This window comes from Macaca nemestrina, chromosome 15, assembly GCF_043159975.1.
Source record: "Macaca nemestrina isolate mMacNem1 chromosome 15, mMacNem.hap1, whole genome shotgun sequence".
Taxonomy (NCBI): Eukaryota; Metazoa; Chordata; class Mammalia; order Primates; family Cercopithecidae; genus Macaca; species Macaca nemestrina.
Genome location: NC_092139.1, coordinates 90,947,317 through 90,968,879, shown reverse-complemented (window position 1 = coordinate 90,968,879; position 21,563 = coordinate 90,947,317). Strand labels below are relative to the sequence as shown.

Sequence of the window (21,563 nt, the reverse complement as noted above, 5' to 3'; positions counted from 1 at the left end):
ACTCTGTGTTCCCATCTCTTCTCTTTCATACTTTTTACTTTTTCTCTCTGTGTGCTACGTTCTGGGTAACTTCTTCAGATCTTCATGAATTCTCTCTTTAGCTCTTTTTACATTTAATGATTGTTTTTGATTTCTAGAAGTCACATTTGTTCTTTTTCACATCTACCATGTCTTTTTTGATTCATTGCTCAAGTTTTAAACTGTCTTTTGTTTCTTTAAATATTTTCACTGGGTGCAGTGGCTCATGCCTGTAATCCCAGCACTTTGGGAGGCCAAGGCAGGCAGATAGCCTAAGTTTAGGAAGTTGAGACCAGCTTGGAAACATGGCAAAACCCCATCTCAGCAAAAAAATACAAACATTAGCCAGGCATGGTCCAGCTACCTGGGGGGCTGAGGCCAGATCTGGGGCTTGTCAGGGGGTGCGGTCCGAGGCTACAGTGAGCCATGCTTGTGCCACTGTACTCCAGTCTGGGTGACAAAGCAAGACACTGTCTCAAAAAATTTTTTTCAGTATACTTACTATGTATTCTACATTTTATAATTCTAATATCTGACACCTTTTGGTGTTCTATTTCTGCCTCTGGTCTTACCATTGCTCTTTACTCACACTGTTTGTTTCTTCTGTGGTTTATGACTTGGTTATGTAACCTTGAGACAGCCCAAACTGGTCCTACTTTGTTGATAACACAGTGACCTTGTAGGTATAACAGGGCCAAAAGCTGCAAGTCCTATAGTCCAAGCATGCACAATAGAAAAAGCTTTGACCGGCCGGGCGCGGTGGCTCACCCCTGTAATCCCAGCACTTTGGGAGGCCGAGACGGGCGGATCACGAGGTCAGGAGATCGAGACCATCCTGGCTAACCCCGTGAAACCCCGTCTCTACTAAAAAAATACAAAAAAACTAGCCGGGCGAGGTGGCGGGCGCCTGTAGTCCCAGCTGCTCGGGAGGCTGAGGCAGGAGAATGGCGTGAACCCGGGAGGCGGAGCTTGCAGTGAGCGAGATCTGGCCACTGCACTCCAGCCTGGGCGACAGAGCGAGATTCCGTCTCAAAAAAAAAAAAAAAAAAAAAAAGAAAAAGAAAAAGAAAAAGAAAAAGCTTTGACCTTTAACAACACCCAGAACCAGTGATCCTCCCCTCAGAACCAAGAAGACAGAATGTGACCAGAACCACCTCGAAATTTCTTTCTGTCAGTGGTCAAATTTAGAGCCCTCGAATCAAACCCTGCTTAGCCCACATTCCTAAATCCTTTCCCTGGCCCTCTGAGCCCGTAAATTTGCTGCAGACCCCAAATCGAGGAGACAGATTTGAATCCACTGTGGTCTCTTTGCTGACTAGTTTTGCAAGAAAGCCTTGCTCTTGTCAGAACCCAGTGCCACAGGTTATTGGCTTTTGTGCACCTCGGGCAGACAGCCTATTTGCTTCGTAACAGTTCTAAGGTTGTATATAAGCATTTGGAATTTACAGGTCAGAGTCCTGTGAGGCCTGGTTAAGGGGGTGGGGTGGTGCCCCTCTAAAACAGATTTATGTTGGCTTCTGAAAAGTGCCTTGAAAGTGCTACCAACCGGAGGCCACAGAAAATTAACGTGTCAGCTTGGGGTTTACGGAATCATTCAAGTAGTGTAGCACTGCACCCCAAACCCATGAGTTCAGCCTGTGGTGACAGGTTCTCAGGGGGTGATTTCGTGTTTGCTTCCACCAAGAAGCCCAGGTCAAGATGGGCTTGTCTTTGGTCTCTGCCGAGATCTGACAAGATCCTTGTCTTTGGTCTCTGCCAATGGGCATGTTCCTGAGCCCCAGGCTCTGGGTGGAGTCTCAGTTCCATATCCCCACGGGGTAGCACAGACCCTGGAATTCTAGGTCAAGAAAGACAGGTTCCCCAGGCAGTAGCAGCTTCAGTTTCTCTCCCCACCTAGATCGTACTGCTTTTCAGCCCCTTCTTAATTATCAACTCTCTAGGCTTCTCTTCTTTTTTTTTCTTTTTCTTTCTCTTTCTTTTTTTTTTTTTTTTTTTTTTTGAGACGGAGTCTCACTGTGTCACCCAGGCTGGTGCGCAATGGCGTGATCTTGGCTCACTGCAAATTCTGCCTCCCGGGTTCAACTGATCCTCCTGCCTCAGCCTCCTGAGTAGCTGGGATTTAAAGGGATGTTAGTTCAATCACATCCAGCATGTTGAGGTAATTTATAGCAGTAGGACATTTTAGGTTACCCATCCCTCTCATTACTGCTGCGTATATTTTATTTTAATTTTATTCCATTTTATTATTATTATTTTTTGAGACGGAGTCTTGCTCTGTCACCCAGGCTAGGTGGTGTGATCTCAGCTCACTGCAACTTCCACCTCCCAGGTTCAAGCAATTCTCCTGACTCAGCCTCCCGAGTAGCTGGGACTACAGGCACCCGTCACTGCACCCAGTTAATTTTTGTATTTTTAGTAGAGGTGGGGTTTCACCATGTTGGCCAGGCTGGTCTCAAACTCCTGATCTTGTGATCCGCCCACCTCAGCCTCCCAAAGTGCTGTGCTGGGATTACAGGCGTGAGCCACCACACCTGGCCACGTATATTTTATTTTTATTTTTTATTTTTTGAGACAGGTCTGTTGCCCAGGCTGGGATTGCAGTGGCACAATTAGAGCTCACTGCAACCTCCGTCTTCTGGGCTCAAGCCATCCTCCCATCTGAAACAGATGTGCCACCAGGCCCAGCTAATGTATATATATATACATATTTCTTTTTTTGGTAGCGATGAGGTTATCCCATGTTGCCCAAGTTGGTCTTGAACTCCTGGGCTCAAATGATCCACTTGCCTTGGCCTCCCAAGTGTTAGGATTACTGGCATGAGCCACCACGCCTGGTTACTGTGTATTTTTTAAAGACTGCCTTAGAGGGTCATGCTAGATTTTCTCTGATTTTCCACCACCAGCTCTAAGATTCTATGATTTGTGGTCAAAATGACTTTTCAATGCTCCCGTTCCCCAGTGCCTGTTTTCCAGTCAGCGCTCTGGACTGCTTCCGACACATCTCTTATTGGTGCAAGATGGACATACTTCCCTGGGCACAAATTAGAATTTTCAGAGAGGACCCTGGAAAGGGCAATGCATGCATTACCAATCAGGATCTGTGGGTTGCTCATTAAGCTGCCTTCTTCATTGGCACTTCCCCCAGCCCAGAGGACTGTTGGGTATCCAGGAGGTCTCAGTAAATATTTGCTGTAAAGAGTGACCCTATGGGAAATTTCAGATACCTGTAGTCAGACAAATTAAAGAGTCATATTCACCTACCCATGTACATGGCAAATGCACACATACATGTTTTTACACACACACACTCACATATATGCAGAGAGATGCTCAATATATACATACACATATACTCTTACATACACATGCACGTGTACATATGCACTCTCACAATGTACAAATACGTATGCACGGATACATGCACACACACACAAATACACATAGATCTATACTTTCACACACATGCACACACACACATACACACACAAACACACAATTGTCTTCAGACCTCAAGGCTTTATTTCTCCATGTTGTTCTTTGCAGCCAGGCATCTGCCCAGAACTGGGGGCTGGGCTCCTCTTCCTCAGAGAACAGGACACTCTCTTTAGCCTGGGTGCTGCCAGCAGTGTCCCTGCTCTATAATCCCCCAGACTTCTGTCCCCTGCCACTCCTGGGCCCTCCACCCATCCAGGTTTCTCCTGTTCCCAGGTGATGCGGGGGCCAATCTCTTTGCTCTGATCTGTCTAGACCTGTGCTCTGTTGTGTCTCAGAAGACAGGATTTCAGGGACTTCGACTTCCATTTTTTCTGCTTCTCTGTATTTCCTAATTTTGGTACGATGATAATCTATTATTATTATTATTATTATTTTTGAGACAGGGTCTGGCTCTGTCACCCAGGCTGGAGTGCAGTGGCACAATCTCGGCTCACTGCAACCTTTGCCTCCTGGGCTCCAGTGATCCTCCCACTTCAGCCTCCTGAGCAGTTGGGGCTAACAGACACGTACCAATGTCCAGCTAATTTTTTTCGAATTTTTGGAAAAGACGAGGTTTTATCATGTTGCCCAGGCTGGTCTCAGACTCCTGGGCTCAAGCAATCTGCCCGCCTTGACCTCCCAAAGTGTTGGGATCACAGGTATGAGCCACCATGCCCGGCCCAATTTTTACAGATATTTTAAAAATTATGTCTTACAGCAGACCTATAAGTGTCAGAACTCTCATTTCATTTGACAGCAAGGATACCAGGACTCAAAGTAGTTAATGGCATACTTGAGCTAATGAATGACAGAGTCATTCATTATGCCAGCCAAAGTCAGGATTTAAATTCAGGGTCTTGGCTGGGCGTGGTGGCTCATGCCTGTAATCCCAATAAGGGAGGAGACCACCCCTCATATTGTCTTATGCCCAATTTCTGCCTCCAAAGAAAGCAGTAAAAACTAAAAGGCAGAAATGAAATCCACAGGCAGACAGCCCAGCACCACACCCTGGGTCTGGTTAAAGATCGACCCCTGACCTAATCAGTTATGTTATCTATAGGCTCCAGACGTTGCATGCAAAAGCACTGTGAAAATCCCTGTCCTGTTGTGTTCTGTTCTGTTCTGATTACCGGTACACGCAGCCCCCAGTCGTGTACCCCCTGCTTGCTCAATCAATCACGACCCTCTCACACAGACCCCCTTAGAGTTGTAAGCCCTTAAAAGGGACAGGAATTGCTCACTTGGGGAGCTCAGTTGTTGGAGATGTGAGTCTTGCCGAAGCTCCCGGTCGAATAAAGCCTTTCCTTCTTTAACTTGGTGTCTGAGGGGTTTTGTCTGTGGCTTGTCCTGCTACGCCAATACTTTGGGAGGCCAAGATGGGCGGATAACTTGAGGTCAGGAGTTCGAGACGAGCCTGGCTAACATGGCAAAACGCCATCTCTACTGAAAATACAAAAATTGGAGAAGGGTTTCGGGATCATAGCAGACAGGAGGCAGAATTAGACTGCAGTTCTGGACGAAGCAGCATGCGGAGGCTTGCACTGTAAATTTTAGCTCCAGATCGACTGAAAGAACAAACCAGCAATCCTGAGAGGATCCACAGACCCTCTGAAGGAAACAGACCTGCTCCTGCGGGGCCTGGGAGACACTCCAAATGTGAGTGCCCCAACTATGGAAGTGGGAAAGGGAGACCCTCCTCTTCTGAACACACGCACCCACTGGAGAAGCTGAAGGTCTGTTCGTGGGAGAAGTTTCTGACTTTTCCTGGAGATGAGTCAAGTTAGAAAACTGAGCTGAGCAAAATACAGGGGTCAGAGGAGGCAGCAGAGAGGCCCTGGGAGCTCACTGGGTCCCCAAGCAGCCCATTCCTGCCTGGCACCACAGGGATCCATCAGGAGGGTGGCCAGAAAGCAAGGGGTAAAACTCCACAGCTCCACAGGAAGAAGGAACTGGCTAGCTGAACTTTGTAACAATTTGAATGGGGTGAGAGGCCTCCTGGCCAGAACCCAGGGGAGGACGTGAATCTGGCTTGCAGACTTCACAGGCCGGGGAAGAACTAAAGTCCTTTTCTTTCACAGCTGGGAGGTGGAAAGCCTCAGGCAAGCTTTCAAGTTCGTCTAGTCGTGCCCTCCACCTGGAAACAGTCTGGGGGCTGTTTGTGGGGCTTGGTGGGAGTGAGACCAGCCCTTCATTTTACATGGGAGCTGAAGGAGGTCTGGGACGGCTGGCTTTCCCCCACTTCCTTGACAACCTGCATGACTCAGCAGAGGCAGCTGTGATTCTCCTAGTATAGTGCTGTCAGTGGAGTATTGAAGTCCCACAAAGGACTAATATACAGAATCTCCAACAAACTCAAACAAAAATCAGTGAGAAAAAATTCCATCAAAAAGCGGGCTAGGGACATGAATAGACAATTCTCAAAAGAAGATACACAAATGGCCAACAAACATATGAAAAAAATGCTCAGCATCACTAATGATCAGGGAAATGCAAGTCAAAACCACAATGCGATACCACCTTACCACCTGCAAGAATGGCCATAATTAAAAAGTTTTTAAAAAGTAGATGTTGGCATGAATGCGGTGATCAGGCAACACTTCTACACTGCTGGTGGGAATGTAAACTAGTACAGCTGCTATGGAAAACAGTGTGGAGATTCCTTAAAGAACTAAAAGTAGAACTACCATTTGATCCAGCAATCCCACTACCAGCGGATTAGTCCTTTGTGGGACTTCAATACTCCACTGACAGCACTATACTAGGAGAATTACGGCTGCCTCTGCTGAGTCATGCAGGTTGTCATCTACCCAGAGGAAAATAAGTCATTGTTTGAAAAAAATACTTGCACACGCATGTTTATAGCAGCACAGTTCACAATTGCAAAATCGTGGAACCAACCCAAATCAATCAACAAGTGGATAAAGAAAACTGTGGTATGTATGTGTGTATATATGTGTGTGTGTGTGTGTGTGTGTGTGTGTGTGTGTGTGTAATACTACTCAGTCATGAAAAGGAATGAATTAACAGCATTTGCAGTGACCAAGATGACATTGGAGACTACTATTTTAAGTGAAGTAACTGAGGAATGGGAAACCAAACATCGTATGTTTTCACCGACATGTGGGAGCTAAGCTATGAGGACGCAAAGGCAGAAGAATGGACTTTGGGGACTTGAGGGGAAGAGTGGGAGGGGGGTGAGGGATAAAAGACTACAAATATGGTGCAGTGTATACTGCTCAGGTAACAGGTGCACCAAAATCTCACAAACTGCTACCAAAGAACTTACTCATGTAACCAAATACCACCTGTATCCCCAATAACTTATGGAACAATAAAATAAAATAATAAATAAATAAAATAAAAATACAAAAGTTAGCCGGCCATTGTGGTGCGCACCTGTATTCCCAGCTCCTCGAGAGGTTGAGCCGGGAGAATCACTTGAACCTGGGAGGCAGAGGTTGCAGTGAGCAGAGATTGCGCCACTGCACTCCAGGCTGGGTGACAGAGGGAGATTTTGTCTCAAAAATAAAGAAATAAATAATAAGACTGGGCATGGTGGCTCATGCCTGTAATCCCAGTGCTTTGGAAGGCCGAGGCTGGTGGATCACCTGATGTCAGGAGTTCGAGACCAGCCTGATCACCTGAGGTCAGGAATTGGAGGACAGCCTGACCAACATGGTGAAACCCCGTCTATACTAACTACAAAAATTAGCTGGGCACGGTGGCACACGCCCGTAGTCCCAGCTACTCAGGAGGCTGAGGCAGGAGAATCGCTTGAACCACCCCGGAGGTGGAGGTTGCAGTGAGATCGTGCCATTGCACTCCAGCCTGGGTGACAAAGCAAGACTCTGTCTAAAAAATAAACAAATAAATTCAAGATCTTTCCACTGTGCTCCCCCCACCACGCTACACACACACACACACACGCACACACACACGGAGTTCAAGCCCCTGTAAATCTGGTTGTCCATGGATAAAAGTCTTGAGTGATCCCCAGGACAGGGATAGAATTGTGTTTTCCAAACCGCGAATCTTCTAATTTTAGCATCTTTTGCAATCTGCACAGGCTGATAATTTCCCAAATCATAAAACCTTGGTTTCTTTTTGCTTAACAGCTTTTTCCTCACTTTATCACTTTCCTCTTGCTTTTTACCATAAACAGCAAGAAGAAACCAGGCTTCACCTTCAACACTTTGCTTGGAAGTCTCCTTAGCTAAATATCCAACTTCGTTGCTTCAAGTTCAGCCACCACATAACTGTCTAACACAATTCAGCTAAGCTTTCTACCTCCCTATGGGCTCCCTTTATAGGAAATGATCCTCCTTCCTCCTCTTTCCAGAAACACATTTCTCATTTCTTCAGTCCTCAGCAGCAGCATTTCCTTTTTTTTTTTTTTTTTTTGAGGCAGAGTCTCGCTTTGTCGCCCAGGTGGAGCATAGTGGCGCAATCTTGCCTCACTGCAACCTCCGTCTCCCAGGTTCTAGCAATTCTCCTGCCTCCGCCTCCTGAGTAGCTGGGATTACAGGCACCCATCACCACACCCAGCTAATTTGTGTAGTTTTGGTAGAGATGGGGTTTCGCCATGTTGGCCAGGCTGGTCTTGAACTCCTGACCTCAAGTGATCTGCCTGCCTCGGTCTCCCAAAGTGCTGGGATTACAGCACGCCTGGGTGGAGACCAGAAATTTAAAATGGATTTCTCTGGACCAAAACCCAGGTGCCAATAGGGTTGCACATCCTCCAGAGGCTCTGAGCGGGGAAATGGTTTCCTCGATTTTTCCAGCTTTTGGAGCTGCCTGTCTTGGGTCGTATAGTCCCTTCTTCCATCTTCAAAGCCCGCAGTGTAGCGTCTTCAAATCTCTCTATGCTTCCATCTTCTTCGGCCTTCTGTGTCAAATCTCCCTCTGTCTCCTCTTATACACACACTTGTGATTGCATTTAGGGCTCACTCAGATAATGCAGGACAACGCCTCCATCTCAACATTCTTCATCCATTCGGCAAAGTTCCTTTTGCCACAGAACGTAATATTCACAAGTTCCAGAGATCAGGACTTGGATATCCTTAGGGGTCATTATTCAGCCTACCATGGGAAGGAAAGAGAAGGTGTCCCTGTGCTATGGTTTGAGTGGGTCCCCCACAAAGCATATGTTGGAAATGTAATCCCCAATGCAACAGTGTTGGGAGGTGGGGCCTGATGAGAGCTGTTTATCTCATGAGGCCTCCACCCTTATGAATGGATTGATGTGGATTCCAAAAGGACTTTGAGGCTGTGAGTTCAACCTCTTGCTCTCTCTTACCCTCTCTTTTTCCTTTCACCATGGGATGATACAGCAAGAAAGCTCTGACCAGATGCTGGCCCCTCGATCTTGGACTTTCCAGCCTTCAAAACCATGAGCCAACAAATGCCCACTCCTTATAAATTATCACTGGGCGTGGTGGCTCATGCCTGTAAGTCCAGCACTTTGTGAGGCCGATGCAGGCAGATGACCTGAGGTCAGGAGTTCCAGACCAACCTGGCCAATATGGTAAAACCCCATCTCTACTAAAAACACAAAAATTGGCCCGGCACGGTGGCTCACGCCTGTAATCCCAGCACTTTGGGAGCCCTAGGCAGGCAGATCATGAGGTCAGGTGATCCAGACCATCCTGGCCAACACAGTGAAACCGTCTCTACTAAAAATACAAAAAACTAGCCGAGTGCAGTGGCGGGTGCCTGTAATCCCAGCTACTCTGGAGACTGAGGCAGGAGAATCGATTGAAACTGGGAGGGGTCCCGGTGCCAGGGACCTTACCCGTTACCCTGACCCAGAAACGACTGGGCCCCGCATTCCTGGAAAGGCCCCAGCGCACGGTCATCTTAGGTTTGAGGTTCGTTCAGAGTTTTGTTTCTCGGCACTGCAAGGCGGCGGACGGGAGGGAGTGAATGGGATCTTCTAAAAGGGATCATAGAGTTTCACCCAGTTGGATGTGACACTTGCAGGTGTCCCAGACTGGTGGGAACCTTGACTGGAAGGCTACGGTTAAGGATGAACTTTCTACCGTCCAGACTGTCCCCTGCAGAGCAGCTGCTGCCAGACAGCGGGAGCTCCCGCTTTGTGCACAGGATGGGGCAGGGAGCTTGCAGCAGCCGCAGAAGGCAGGAATGACTGGGCAGGAACCTCCTTTCTTCTCCCTGAATCCCAGCCCTGGCATCTCACCATGGGGCACAGTGATGGTCCAGGGCTGGGCCCGGGACTCTAGCAGAATCTTTCAGAGTATCCCATCCCTCTGGCCAGTGGCCCAAGTGACTGAACCAGAATGCTTCCTTCGGGGTTTTGAAATTGGAACTGGAGAGAGGAGCTCCCTATGGGGAGGTAAGTGGGAGCTGGGGCCACCTGTAGTGACATTTCCTGAGTTCATGGAGTAGGCGAGTCTCAGAGAGAAAAGCTGACTCAGAGAAAGGAAGTGATAGCCGGGAGGGGTGGCCCACACATGCAATCCCAGCTACTCAGCTCGGGAGGCTGAGACCCAATGATCACTTTAGGTCAGGAGTTTGAGATCACCGTGGACGACATAGGGAGATCCTGTTTCTCTCTCTCTCTCTTTTTTTTTTTTTTAAGACAGAGTCTGGCTCGGTTGCCTGGGCTGGAGCGCAGTGGCATTATCTTGGCTCACTGCAACCTCTGCCTCCTGGGCTCAAGTGATCCTGCCACCTCAGTCTCTTGAGTAGCTGGGAATACAGGCATGCGCCACCATGCCTGGCTAATTTTTGTGTTTTTTGTAGAGACGGGGTTTCGCCATGTTGCCCAGGCTGGTCTTGACATCCTGGGCTCATGTGATCAGCCCACCTTGGCCTCCCAAAGGGTTGGGATTGTAGGCATGAGCCGCCATGGCGGGCCCAAGGTTTTGTTTTTGTTTTTGTTTTTGTTTTATTAGTGGGGTATGGTGGTGTGCACCTGTAGTCCCAGGTACTCCAGAGGCTGTAGGGGAATGACTGCTGAAGCACAGGACTTGGAGAATGCAGTAAGCCATGATCATGCCACTGCACTCCAGGCTGGGTGACACAGCAAGATCCCAGGTCAAGAAAGAGATAGAGGCTGGGCACGGTGGCTCATGCCTGTGGTCCCAGCACTTTGGGAGGCCGAGGCGGGCAGATCACGAGGTCAGGAGATCGAGACCATCCTACGTAACACAGTGAAACCCCGTCTCTACTAAAAATACAAAAAATTGGCCGGACATGGTGGCGGGTGCCTATAGTCCCGGCCTTTGTGGCAATGGAGCAGCTCTCCCTGGAAGATTGATGCTGACGGAGGTGAAGCTCTCCTACCCACCTGCCCTCTGGGGAGACTCTGGGCATGGGGCTGAGCCCCAATCCCAGCTGTCCTGTCTTCCCTGCCCACTGCTGTTGGCTGTGACCTCTGCCAAGACTGGCCCAGGCTGGCAGTGTGGCAGACCCATGTGGAGGCCGCCCTGGGTACTGAGCTCTTCCTGGAGGCCCACGAGCTCATTCTCTAGCCTCAGAACCACAGTGAGGCTCCGCGGGACCCCCAGCTGGCCCAGAAGGAGGTGCAGTTGCTGCAGGAGTGGCTCTGCTGAGTGGGTGTAGCCCACTCCAATGCACCCTGCTGTCTGCAATAAACACACTGCATACTCTTCGCTTGTCTCCAGGCTTACTCTGTCACTGGAAGTGGGGTCAGTCCAGTTTCTGAGCCTAGACCTATTAGATCACACAGCATAGAGTGAGTGGCACTCAGTCCCCCATGTGGGGCTCTAGTTACTTTCCTGGGCCACCAGGTGCACAGTCTGGCCACTGCAGCCCCAACCCAGGCCAGAAAGTTTCCGGGCTCCTCTGCATGGCACACACTGGAGGATGAATTAGTACAGGAAGGGTATAACCACCATTTTTGGGGTATGGGCCCGATAACTTACTTAGCTGACATTACTGTGGGGTGATAGGATGTGGTGTATTAGGTAGCACGGAGAATTTTGGATTCTCACGGGTAGGTTCAATTCCTGTAACTCGAGAAATAAGAGGGTTTAAATCTCTGTAATTTATTCTATCAAAGTAACTCTTTTTTTTTTTTTTTTTTTGAGATGGAGTCTCGCTGTGTCGCCCAGGCTGGAGTGCAGTGGCGAGATCTCGGCTCACTGCAAGCTCCGCCTCCCGGGTTCATGCCATTCTCCTGCCTCAGCCTCCGAGTAGCTGGGACTACAGGTGCCCGCCACCACGCCCGGCTAGTTTTTTGTGTTTTTAGTAGAGATGGGATTTCACCATGTTAGCCAGGATGGTCTCGATCTCCTGACCTCGTGATCCACCCGCCTCAGCCTCCCAAAGTGCTGGGATTACAGGGGTGAGCCACCGCGCCCGGCCTTCAAAGTAACTCTTTTGTGGGACATATTTCTTATGTTTGGGGTGGGATGCTGGAGGTTAGGACTGGCATGGAGAAATGTCATATGAAAGTACTAGTGTGAGTGGTAGAAAATTTTTTCATAGGAGATGTATGAGCTGATCATAATGGGATCGGGAGTATGATGTTCCAATTCATTAAAAAAGGCTTGTTAAAATGAGAGTTCGAGTGACAACATTTGCGTTATAGAGTTCTGGCATATATATATTATGCAGTGCTCCTAGGAAGACAATAGTGGTTAGGGTGTTTATTATTTATTGTTTATTTATTTTTTGCCCTAGGGCGAACGTGGCTTTTATTTCCTCTCTTAGGGAAGGAGGGGAGGGGAGCTTTCCCAGGCACATCAACCTAAGGAAGGGGTGGTTGGGCCCCCAGCAGCGAGGGGCTGGAAGAGCTGATCATTTGGAAGAAAGGGTTTGTTCTTGTCCATTTCCTGGCCTTCAGCTGCAGGGTATGCTGGCAGGGGTCACTCCCCTTGGGGCAGCAGCTCCTGCATCAGCAGAGGCAAGGAGCTACCTGCTGGTGTTCACAAAGAGGAGGGGGCAGGTGCCCTGAGTGAGGGAGAGAGGGCTGGGGTGGCCAACCCCAGGCCAACGCCTGCCCAGTATGATCACTTTCATAAGGTCTGGCTGGTGGGACTCCTCCGGGAAGGGCCTGAGGGGTCCCTTGGCAGTGCTCCACACAATGGCTGGTGCTTTTTTTTTTTTTTTTTTTTGAGACGGAGTCTCGCTCTGTCGCCCAGGCTGGAGTGCAGTGGCCGGATCTCAGCTCACTGCAAACTCCGCCTCCCGGGTTCACGCCATTCTCCTGCCTCAGCCTCCCGAGTAGCTGGGACTACAGGCGCCCGCCACCTCGCCCGGCTAGTTTTTTGTATTTTTTAGTAGAGACGGGGTTTCACCGGGTTAGCCAGGATGGTCTCGATCTCCTGACCTCGTGATCCGCCCGTCTCGGCCCCCCAAAGTGCTGGGATTACGGGCTTGAGCCACCGCGCCCGGCCGGCTGGTGCTTTAAATGTCCATCTGAAACTGTGCTTCTTCACCGCCCACCCCTCTTATCTTCTGGACTACTGCGCAGGTGGCCCTGGTTGGCTTCCGTGGAGGGGGATCATCACTGGCAGAGCTGATGACCCCGGGAACGGCGGGCTGATCCCTCGGGGGTGTTTTGGTCACGGGTCAGTTTCGACACTCCATCAGGAATTTCCGGTGGTAGATGACCCTGGTACCTCCTGGAGTGGTGCTGAAGAGCATGCCGCTGGGGGCCGGTCATGCTGTATTCCCCCGGGCGGGCCGGAGCTGCATGCCTTTGCCGAGCACCACCTGGCAAGTGGCGGGGATGGCCCGGCTTGGGGTCTGGCTGCAGCTGCTTGCCGCAGACATGGTCTCCTGTGCACTGCACCCAGAAACCTCTCGCGGCCCTCGGGGCATTTATTATAATGATATTTATATACTGTGCTGTAGGCAAATGGGCCTGCAGCATATTTGACATTAAGGCTCGAGACTAATTCTGATTCCCCCTCTGTTAGGTCGAAAGAGGCTCAGTTGGTTTCTGCTAGTATGGAAATAAATCATATTACGGCCGGAGCTCATGATGGTAGGAGCAGCCAGAGAAATTCTTGTTACAATGAGTATATACAAATTAAATGAACCACTTATTAATAGGACTGCTAGGAGGATAATAGCTAGAGTGACTTCATATGAGATTGCTTGGGCCACTGTGCGTAGTGCACCTATTAATGCATATTTCCAATTAGATGCTCATCCGGATCACAGGATAGAGTAGACAGCTAGGCTTGATGTGGCTAATATAAACAGGAGACCTATGTTAACATTAACTAGAGAGTGGGGTATGGGCAGAGGGATTCATGTGAGGAGGGCAATACATAGGGCTAGAGTTGGAACAATAATGTATGGGGGTGTATTTTTATACATTATTGTACATTATACAACAATATGTTAAAAGTTTTATTGCATCTGTGACTTTTATTGCCGCGTGCCCCCTGACTTCCTGGTGGTGGTGTCCCCACTACTCCCGAAGCTCCTGGGCTCCTGTGTCTCTTTCTCCCAATTCCTTTTCAGTCTAGTTCAGGCTCCATTCACCTGTGGATACTCCCAGTCTCTACTTCTAGAATCTTCCAGGGATCATTCTCGTTGCCTCTTCCTCATTCTGGACACTGCAAAGCCCCTTTCGTCAGGTTCTGCAATGCAAGTCCAGCCATGGGAATTCCCAGACATAATCCCTTCTCAGACAGGGTGTCTGTGAGGTGGTGCCACGGGGCACAGGCACACGTGGAAGAGGGAGAGTAGGGTCACAGCTGCCACACCTTTGCCACAGGTCTCTCCCCAGTGTACTCCTGGGCCTCCTTAGAATCCTTGCTGCCGTAAGAATTGGAGGCTTCCTGGCCTTATGACAACACAAAGGGGAACAAGAAGTTTCCCTGGGAAACACAGGGTCCTGGGCCCATATTGGAGAGGGCACAGGGCCAGGGACTCTGGCCAGACATAGGCCCAGGTCTGTGGCTGGCCAGCTGCGGCTGTGGGGCCCTGCATGTGTCTCAACATGGCCCTGGAGCTCTACATGGACCTGCTGTCAGCACCCTGCCGTGCCGTCTACATCTTCTCGAAGAAGCATGATATCCGGTTCAACTTTCAGTTTGTGGATCTGCTGAAAGGTCAGTTCCCAGTGCTACCCGGCAGGCCTGGTCCTGGGGGAGGTAGGGCACACACATTGGGGCTTGTTTTTTTCTTTTTCTTTTTCTTTTTTTTTTTTTTGAGACAGAGTCTGGCTCTGTCACCCAGGCTGTAGTGCAGTGGCACGATCTCGGCTCACCGCAAGCTCCACCTCCCAGGTTCATGCCATTCTCCTGCCTCAGCAGGAGGCATTTGTGTCTCTGGGAGTCTCAGTTCTCTCTTCCCTGGAGTCCCACAGCCTCATACCTTCCCTGCCCCTCCCAGGTCACCACCACAGCAAAGAATACATTGACATCAACCCCCTCAGGAAGCTGCCCAGCCTCAAAGATGGGAAATTTATCTTAAGTGAAAGGTAAGTCTTCCCCAGGGCCCTTGCACCATGTGTCTCTGCTCCTCCTGGGACACTCAGTGCGCGCATTTGTCTATTTCACCATGGAAAACCTCACACATACACTAAAGGAGAGTGAATACTAACTAATGAGGGGCATGAGGAACCCCACAAACCCATTGCCCAGCTCCGACTGTTGCCAACTTGGGGTCCATTTTACATCATTTCTGTTCCCCTGCTTTCCAGATACCCCATCATTCCAGTCATAAATGTTTAGGGGCCAGCACACACCTGCAATCCCAGCACTTTGGGAGACTGAAGCGGGTGGATGGCCGGAGCTCAGGAGTTCAAGACCAGCCTAGCCTGGACAACATGCCGAAACCCCCATCTCTACAACAAATATAAAAATTCGCCAGCATGGTGGCCCACACCTGTAGTCCCAGCTGCTCAGGAGGCTGAGGTGAAAAGACTGCTTGAGCCCGGGAGGCAGAGGTTGCAGTGAGCCAAGATTGAGCCATTGTACTTCAGCCTGGGCAACAGGGCGAGACCCCATCTCAAAAATAAAAACAAGTAAGTAAATAAATCAATCAAATGTTTAGGAACATACCTCTCAGAGATAAGAGTTCTTTAAAAAAAAAAAAAAAAAAGCAACAGGCTGGGCAAGGTGGCTCATGTCTATAATCCCAGCACTTTGAGAGGCTGACACGGGAGGATTGCTTGAGGCCAGGAGTTCATGACTGCAGTGAACTCTGATTGCACCACTGCACTCCAGCCTGGGCTAGGATAGAGGGTAGGAACACTACATTACCATTAAGATACCTCATAAAATTAACAATAAGTCCTGGATTTTATCTAATGTCTGGTTCCTGTTCAAAGCTCCCTGATTATCTCCTAAATATTTTCTTGGCAGTTTGTTTGGATCAGGATCCAGACAAGTTCTGAATCTTGCAGCCAGTTGCTGTCTCTCCCGCCACTCTCTAATCGGTAGCTCTCTCCATGCCCTAACTTTTTTACCTTGGCAAGGTTGCTGTTGATGATAACAAAGGAGCACTTGTCCTGTGGAGGTTCCCACACCAGCCATCAATCAGCAAGGCCTAGGACACCCCTCCGAAGCATGTCTCCCCTCCGTCCCCTTCCCTCTGTCCCCATGACCTCCACCATTCCCGGACACCACAACCTTCCTGATAGTTGCTGGCCCCACTGTTGTCCATTCTGCCCCCTCGGGCTCACCCTCCATCCAGCACCAGAGAGATGGATCCTTTCATGCCCTGGCTTCTATAACACTTAATCTTATGGATTAAGTCCATAACCTCCCTGCATCTCCTGGGGCTACCCTCTGTGGCCTCCACAGTGTCTCTTGCTGCCTCGCCACTCCCCAACCACCCCCACCCTCCTTCCAGTTGCACCCACCTACTCTCCGTTCTTCAGATTCACCTTGCTGCCCTTACCCTGGTATTTCAGCATGTGTTTTTCTTTGTTGGTTTTTTGAGACGGAGTCTTGCTTTGTGGCCCAGGCTGGAGTGCAGTGGCACAATCTTGGCTCACTACAACCTCTGCCTCTCAGGTTCAAGCAACTTCTGTGCCTCAGCCTTCCAAGTAGCTGGGATTACAGGTGTGTGTCACCACACCCAGCTAATTTTTGCATTTCATTTTAGTAGAGACAGGGTTTCACCATGTTGGCCATGGTCTCCAACTCCTGGCCTCAAGGGATCTGCCCACCTTGGCCTCCCAAAGTGCCAAGATTACATGTGTGAGCCATCGTGCCCGGACTGTTTCTGTTTTTCAAAAAGGACTTGCTCCTTCACCCAAGCTGGAGTGCAGTGGTGTAATCTTGGCTCACTGCAGCCTCAGATTCTTGGACTCAAGCGATCCACCCGCCTCAGCATCCTGATTTGACATGTGTTGTTCCCCTTGCTGGCCTACTCTTTGTTATACTACCAGCCCCCAACTCCTACTCACCCTGCAGGGCTCCTTCCCTGCCCTTACTGACTGTCAGACAGACAGCCCTGGTGAAGGCCTTTCCCGGGGCCATTTGGGCTTCTCCTTGCTCTGGAAGCCCCAGCAGTTGGGCCCAGTCCACACCAGGGTAGTTGACGCAGTGCACTCAGGAAGGCAAGGGCAGTGCCCCTGACCGGCCCTTTCTGCAGTGTGGCCATCCTCTACTACCTGTGCCGCAAGTACAGCGCTCCATTACACTGGTACCCGCCAGACCTGCACACACGTGCCCGTGTGGAGGAGTTCATGGCTTGGCAACACACAGCCTTTCAGCTGCCCATGAAGAAGATAGTCTGGCTCAAGGTGAGCAGGATCACTTCCGGGGCCTGGGGACAAGGGCACAAGGGAGTCAGGGAGGCTGGTGGCCAGTTCTGGCCCTGCTGATTGCCGGTGAACTCTAGTAAGTAAGTCTCCCTCCCTCTCTGGGCCTCATTTCCTCAGCTCCTTCTCCTGCCTGCCTTACAGAGCTGTCAGGGGTGTGGACTGAAACAATGGGCATGAAAGAGTCTTATTAGGGTGAGGGGAAGGGCATACAGGAGCGGCTGATATGACTCACCCAGGACAGCATTCGAGGCATTTCATTCCGAACTAGAGAATCTCAGTGTCAAAAGGCCCACAGAAGGCCAGGCGCGGTGGCTCACAACTGTAATCCCAGTACTTTGGGAGGCTGAGGCAGGCGGATCACTGGAGGTCAGGAGTTCAAGACCTACCTGGCCAACATTGTGAAACACTGTCTCTACTAAAAATACAAAATTATTCACTGTGTGTGGTGATGGGCACCTGTAATCCCAGCTACTCAGGAGGCTGAGGCAGGAGAATAGTTTGAACCCAGGAGGTGAAGTTGGCAGTGAGCCAAGATTGTGCCATTGATTGCACTCCATCCTGGGCAACAGAGTGAGACTCCATCTCTAAAAAAAAAGAAAGAGAGAAAGAAAAAAGAGAAAAGGCCTATAGAAAATTGGAAGATGACAAATAACCAGTACATGTGTTCTTACTTCGAATTCTATGCCTGTGATAGGCATCACTAAACAATCACAGGATTTACACCTGCTGAGCTCCCCAAATCCTTGTGAACACATGGTTCCCAGCAACTTCCACCAATCAGAACTGCTACAAGAGGTGAAACTACTTTATGTCCTGGGAACTGTCCAGTATCTATCCAGCAGGCAAGAGTACAGAGACCAGGCAGGGCAGGTGGCCCTGGAGTGCAGCCTCCTCTTCCCTCCTCTTCCCAACCCTGGCCAGTTGCTGATCCCAAAGATAACAGGGGAGGAAGTTTCAGCTGAGAAGATGGAGCATGCAGTGGAAGAGGTGAAGAACAGCCTGCGGCTCTTCGAGGAGTATTTTCTGCAGGATAAGATGTTCCTCACCGGGGACCAAATCTCACTGGCTGACTTGGTGGCCGTGGTGGAGATGATGCAGGTGTGGGTTGGGGTGGAGGAGGGTTAGACCTTGGGCAGAGGTGGGACTCCTCTGTGACCAGTGGGGCCATCACTTGAGGATAGGCTGGAGAGGCGGGAAAGGCAGGTAGAGCTGCCATGGGGGCTGTGGGAGCCAGGTCTGGGGGCCTGGACTCAATCTGGGGGCAACAGGAAGCACAGAATGTTATCAATCAGGGAGGATCACAGTTCTCCACATTTGACAAAGATTCTTCGGTGTGGGAGGAGCTGGAGGGTGAGCCTGGGATAGAGAACACTGCATTTCCTGGTCAATCCACCAGCATCCCAGATACCGCCTCCTCTTGCTGGACTCTCCAGGAAATATTCATTGGTGCCGTGGGGGTCCTTCTGGCCCTGCCTCATTCCCAGAGCTCCAGACAGACAGCTATGGAGGACAGCTCTCCTGGCTGGGTCTGAGGGGCATCCACTGTGCATTTGGAGGCACACCTGAGTATGGGGCATTTATGTGGCCTCTCCATGCAGGGGAGGGTGACCAGTTCTGCCTCTCAAGACACTGGCCAGGGTCTAAACTGGCCATCCTGCACACCAGCTAGGGCACTGCACACTGACTGAAGAGACTAATTTTCATATCAGCCAGAGCTATGCCCAGGAGGAGGCACCTGGGATCCTGGTGGCTTGGCCAGAAAATGCAGTGTTCCTTTCCTCATCCCAGAGATCTCTGGCTTATATGAAAATTAGTCTCTTTGGTCTGTTTGCAGTGCAGACCAGCACCAGGAAAAATCATTCTGGCCTGTCCCGAGGGCTCAGACATATGCTTTGCCCCCACCCCTTACATGTCACCCACCACCCACCCCTTCTTGGGCTTCCCAAAGACCTTGGGTGCAAGGCCAAAGTCCAGGGTAGACTGTCTTAGTGAGCCAGCCAAACTGCAGGGTAGACTGTCTTAGTGAGCCAGCCAAACTCCGGGGTAGACTGCTTGCCAGGTCTCCCATTCTAGCCCCTAGGGCTGATCCCAGTGGGAAGTTAAACACGGGGAAAAAAACCTGAGTTCTCTCCCTCATGCACATATACACCCTTGGGATAAGGGGTTTCCTTGGAAGAAGGTAGGATTCATGCAAAGTCACCATCTGGAGAAGTGGGAGCTGCCTGGGCCAGGAGCCCTCTCAGCATGGTCCAGACGGCTTAGAGCAAGAAGATCAGTGACTAAGGACCCTGAGGGATTCTGGATCCTCCATCCCCAACTACATCTAGTACATAGTCTGTAACCCAAAGCTCAGGCCTTGGGGGTCAGCAGCCTAATTCTTTGCAGAGGCGGATGTTGCTGGGGGAGTGGGGGGCTGAGGCTGTGGGAGAGGACCGAGGTGGGGCTGGTCCCCAGGCTGACCACATCTTCCTCTTTGTCTATCCACAGCCCATGGCAGCCAACTACAATGTCTTCCTCAACAGCTCCAAGTTAGCCGAGTGGCGCATGCGGGTGGAGCTGAATATCGGCGCTGGCCTCTTTAAGGAGGCCCACGATCGACTAATGCAGTTGGCCAACTGGGATGTTTCAACATTGGATCCGATGGTCAAGGAGAATATTTCTGAGTTGCTGAATAAGAGTAAGTGACCCTAGGCCCAGCCCATCCTGCAGGGCCTGGTTGGCTTAGCAATCTGAGCCACCTTCCTCAAAGGAAATGCTAAAAAAACACAAACACAAACAAACAAACTGTTCTTTGCCTAATAAAGAACTGGAACAACCATCACAGGTGCTGAGCAACAGACAGTCGGCGCATGCATAGGGTCTGATGTGGGAGTGGTTGGTGGTTCCAGATCCTTCTAGTGTCCAAAAAGAATTTTAAAAGTAAAGGGTTAATATGGTTACATTGTCAGTAATAATAGTTGGTGACTTCAATACCTCACTTTCAGTAATAGATAGAAAAACTACAGAAGATCATCAAGGAAATAGAGGACTTGAAAAGCCCTATAAACCAATCGCACACACTAGACATGAGCAAAACGTTCTACCCGACAAGAGCAGAATAAGCATTCTTCTAAAAAGCACATGGAATATTCTCCAGTATAGAACATATATTTGGTCCTAAGTCTCAAATTTAAGAAGATTGAAATCATACAAAGTATGTTCTCTGGACACAATGGAATAAAGTTAGAAATCAAGATCAGAGGGAAAAGTGGAAAATTAACAAGCACATAGAAATTAAACAACACACTCTTAACCAATGGGTCAAAGAAGAAATCCACAAGGGAAGTTAAAAAGTATCTTGAATGAATAAAAATGAAAACACAACATGCCCAAATTTATAGGATCCAGCAGAAGCAGTGCTAAGAGGAAAATTTATAGCTGTAAACACATAAGTTAAAGAAGAACAATCTTGAATCAATAACCTAACTTTATACCTTAAGGAACTAGAAAAATAAGAGCAAACTAAACCCAACACCAGTAGAAAACAGGAAACAATAAAGATTAGAATGGAGATAAATGAAACAGAAAATAGAAAAACAATAGAGAAAATCAATAAAACCAAAAATTGGATCTTTGCAAAGATCAACAAAATTGGCAAACCTTTACTTAGAATAGCCAAGTGAAAAAAATAAGGCTCAAATTATTCACCAAGAAAGAAAGTGCAGGCTGAGTGCAATAGCTCACACCTGTAATCCCAGCACTTCAGAAAGCAGAGGCAGAAGGATCACTTGAGGCCAGGAGATTGAGACCAGCCTGGGTAACACAGTGAGACTTTTTTCTAAAAGAAAAAAAAAATTTTTTTTAATTAGCTGGGTATGGTGGTGCATGCCTGTAGTCTTAGCTAATTGGGTGGCTGAGGTGGGAGGATCACTCATCCAAGAGTTCAAGGTTACATTGAGCTATGATTGCACCACTGCACTCCAGCCTGGGCAACACAGAAAAACCTTATCTCAAAAAACAAACAAAAACAAAAACGAAAAAATGAAATGGAAACCAGAAAGAAAGAAAATGGAGACATCACATTGGTCATAGAGAAATACAAAGGTTTAGAAAGAAATACCATGAATAATTATATCTGAACAATTCAGACAACGTAGATGAAAAGGGACAATTTTAGAAACACACAATCTACCAAAACTGACTTAAGGAGAAAGATAACATTTTAATAGATGTGTAACAAATAAAGAGATTAAAATATTAATTATTTTTTTAAATTCCACAAAGAAAAGCCCAGGACCAGATGGCTTCCCTGGTGAATTCAACCAAAAGCTTGAAGAACTAACACCAAGCCTTCACAAACTCTTCCAAAAAA

At 49.1% G+C, this 21,563-nt stretch overlaps 1 protein-coding gene and 1 pseudogene across 1 annotated transcript; one reads left to right on the top strand and one right to left on the bottom strand.

Annotated features, from left to right (window-relative positions):
• Positions 1-12,885: 12,885 nt before the first annotated feature.
• On the bottom strand, positions 12,886-14,624 carry LOC105497401 (eukaryotic translation initiation factor 4E-binding protein 1 pseudogene; annotated as a pseudogene).
• Positions 14,340-20,030, top strand: LOC105497402 (glutathione S-transferase theta-4). The gene is made up of 5 exons (XM_011768457.3): positions 14,340-14,546; positions 14,830-14,917; positions 17,041-17,191; positions 18,134-18,310; positions 19,700-20,030. The coding sequence occupies exons 1-5, from the start codon at positions 14,423-14,425 to the stop codon at positions 19,895-19,897; spliced, it is 738 nt and encodes a 245-aa protein (XP_011766759.2). The 5' UTR covers positions 14,340-14,422; the 3' UTR covers positions 19,898-20,030.
• Positions 20,031-21,563: the final 1,533 nt, after the last annotated feature.

Bases quoted from the DNA above. Each gene is read 5' to 3' on its own strand.
- LOC105497402 (XM_011768457.3), top strand. From the start codon at position 14,423: ATGTGTCTCAACATGGCCCTGGAGCTCTACATGGACCTGCTGTCAGCA. The intron at 14,547-14,829 runs GTCAGTTCCCAG...TGCCCCTCCCAG, and splicing joins GTTTGTGGATCTGCTGAAAG to GTCACCACCACAGCAAAGAA. The intron at 18,311-19,699 runs GTGTGGGTTGGG...GTCTATCCACAG, and splicing joins CCGTGGTGGAGATGATGCAG to CCCATGGCAGCCAACTACAA.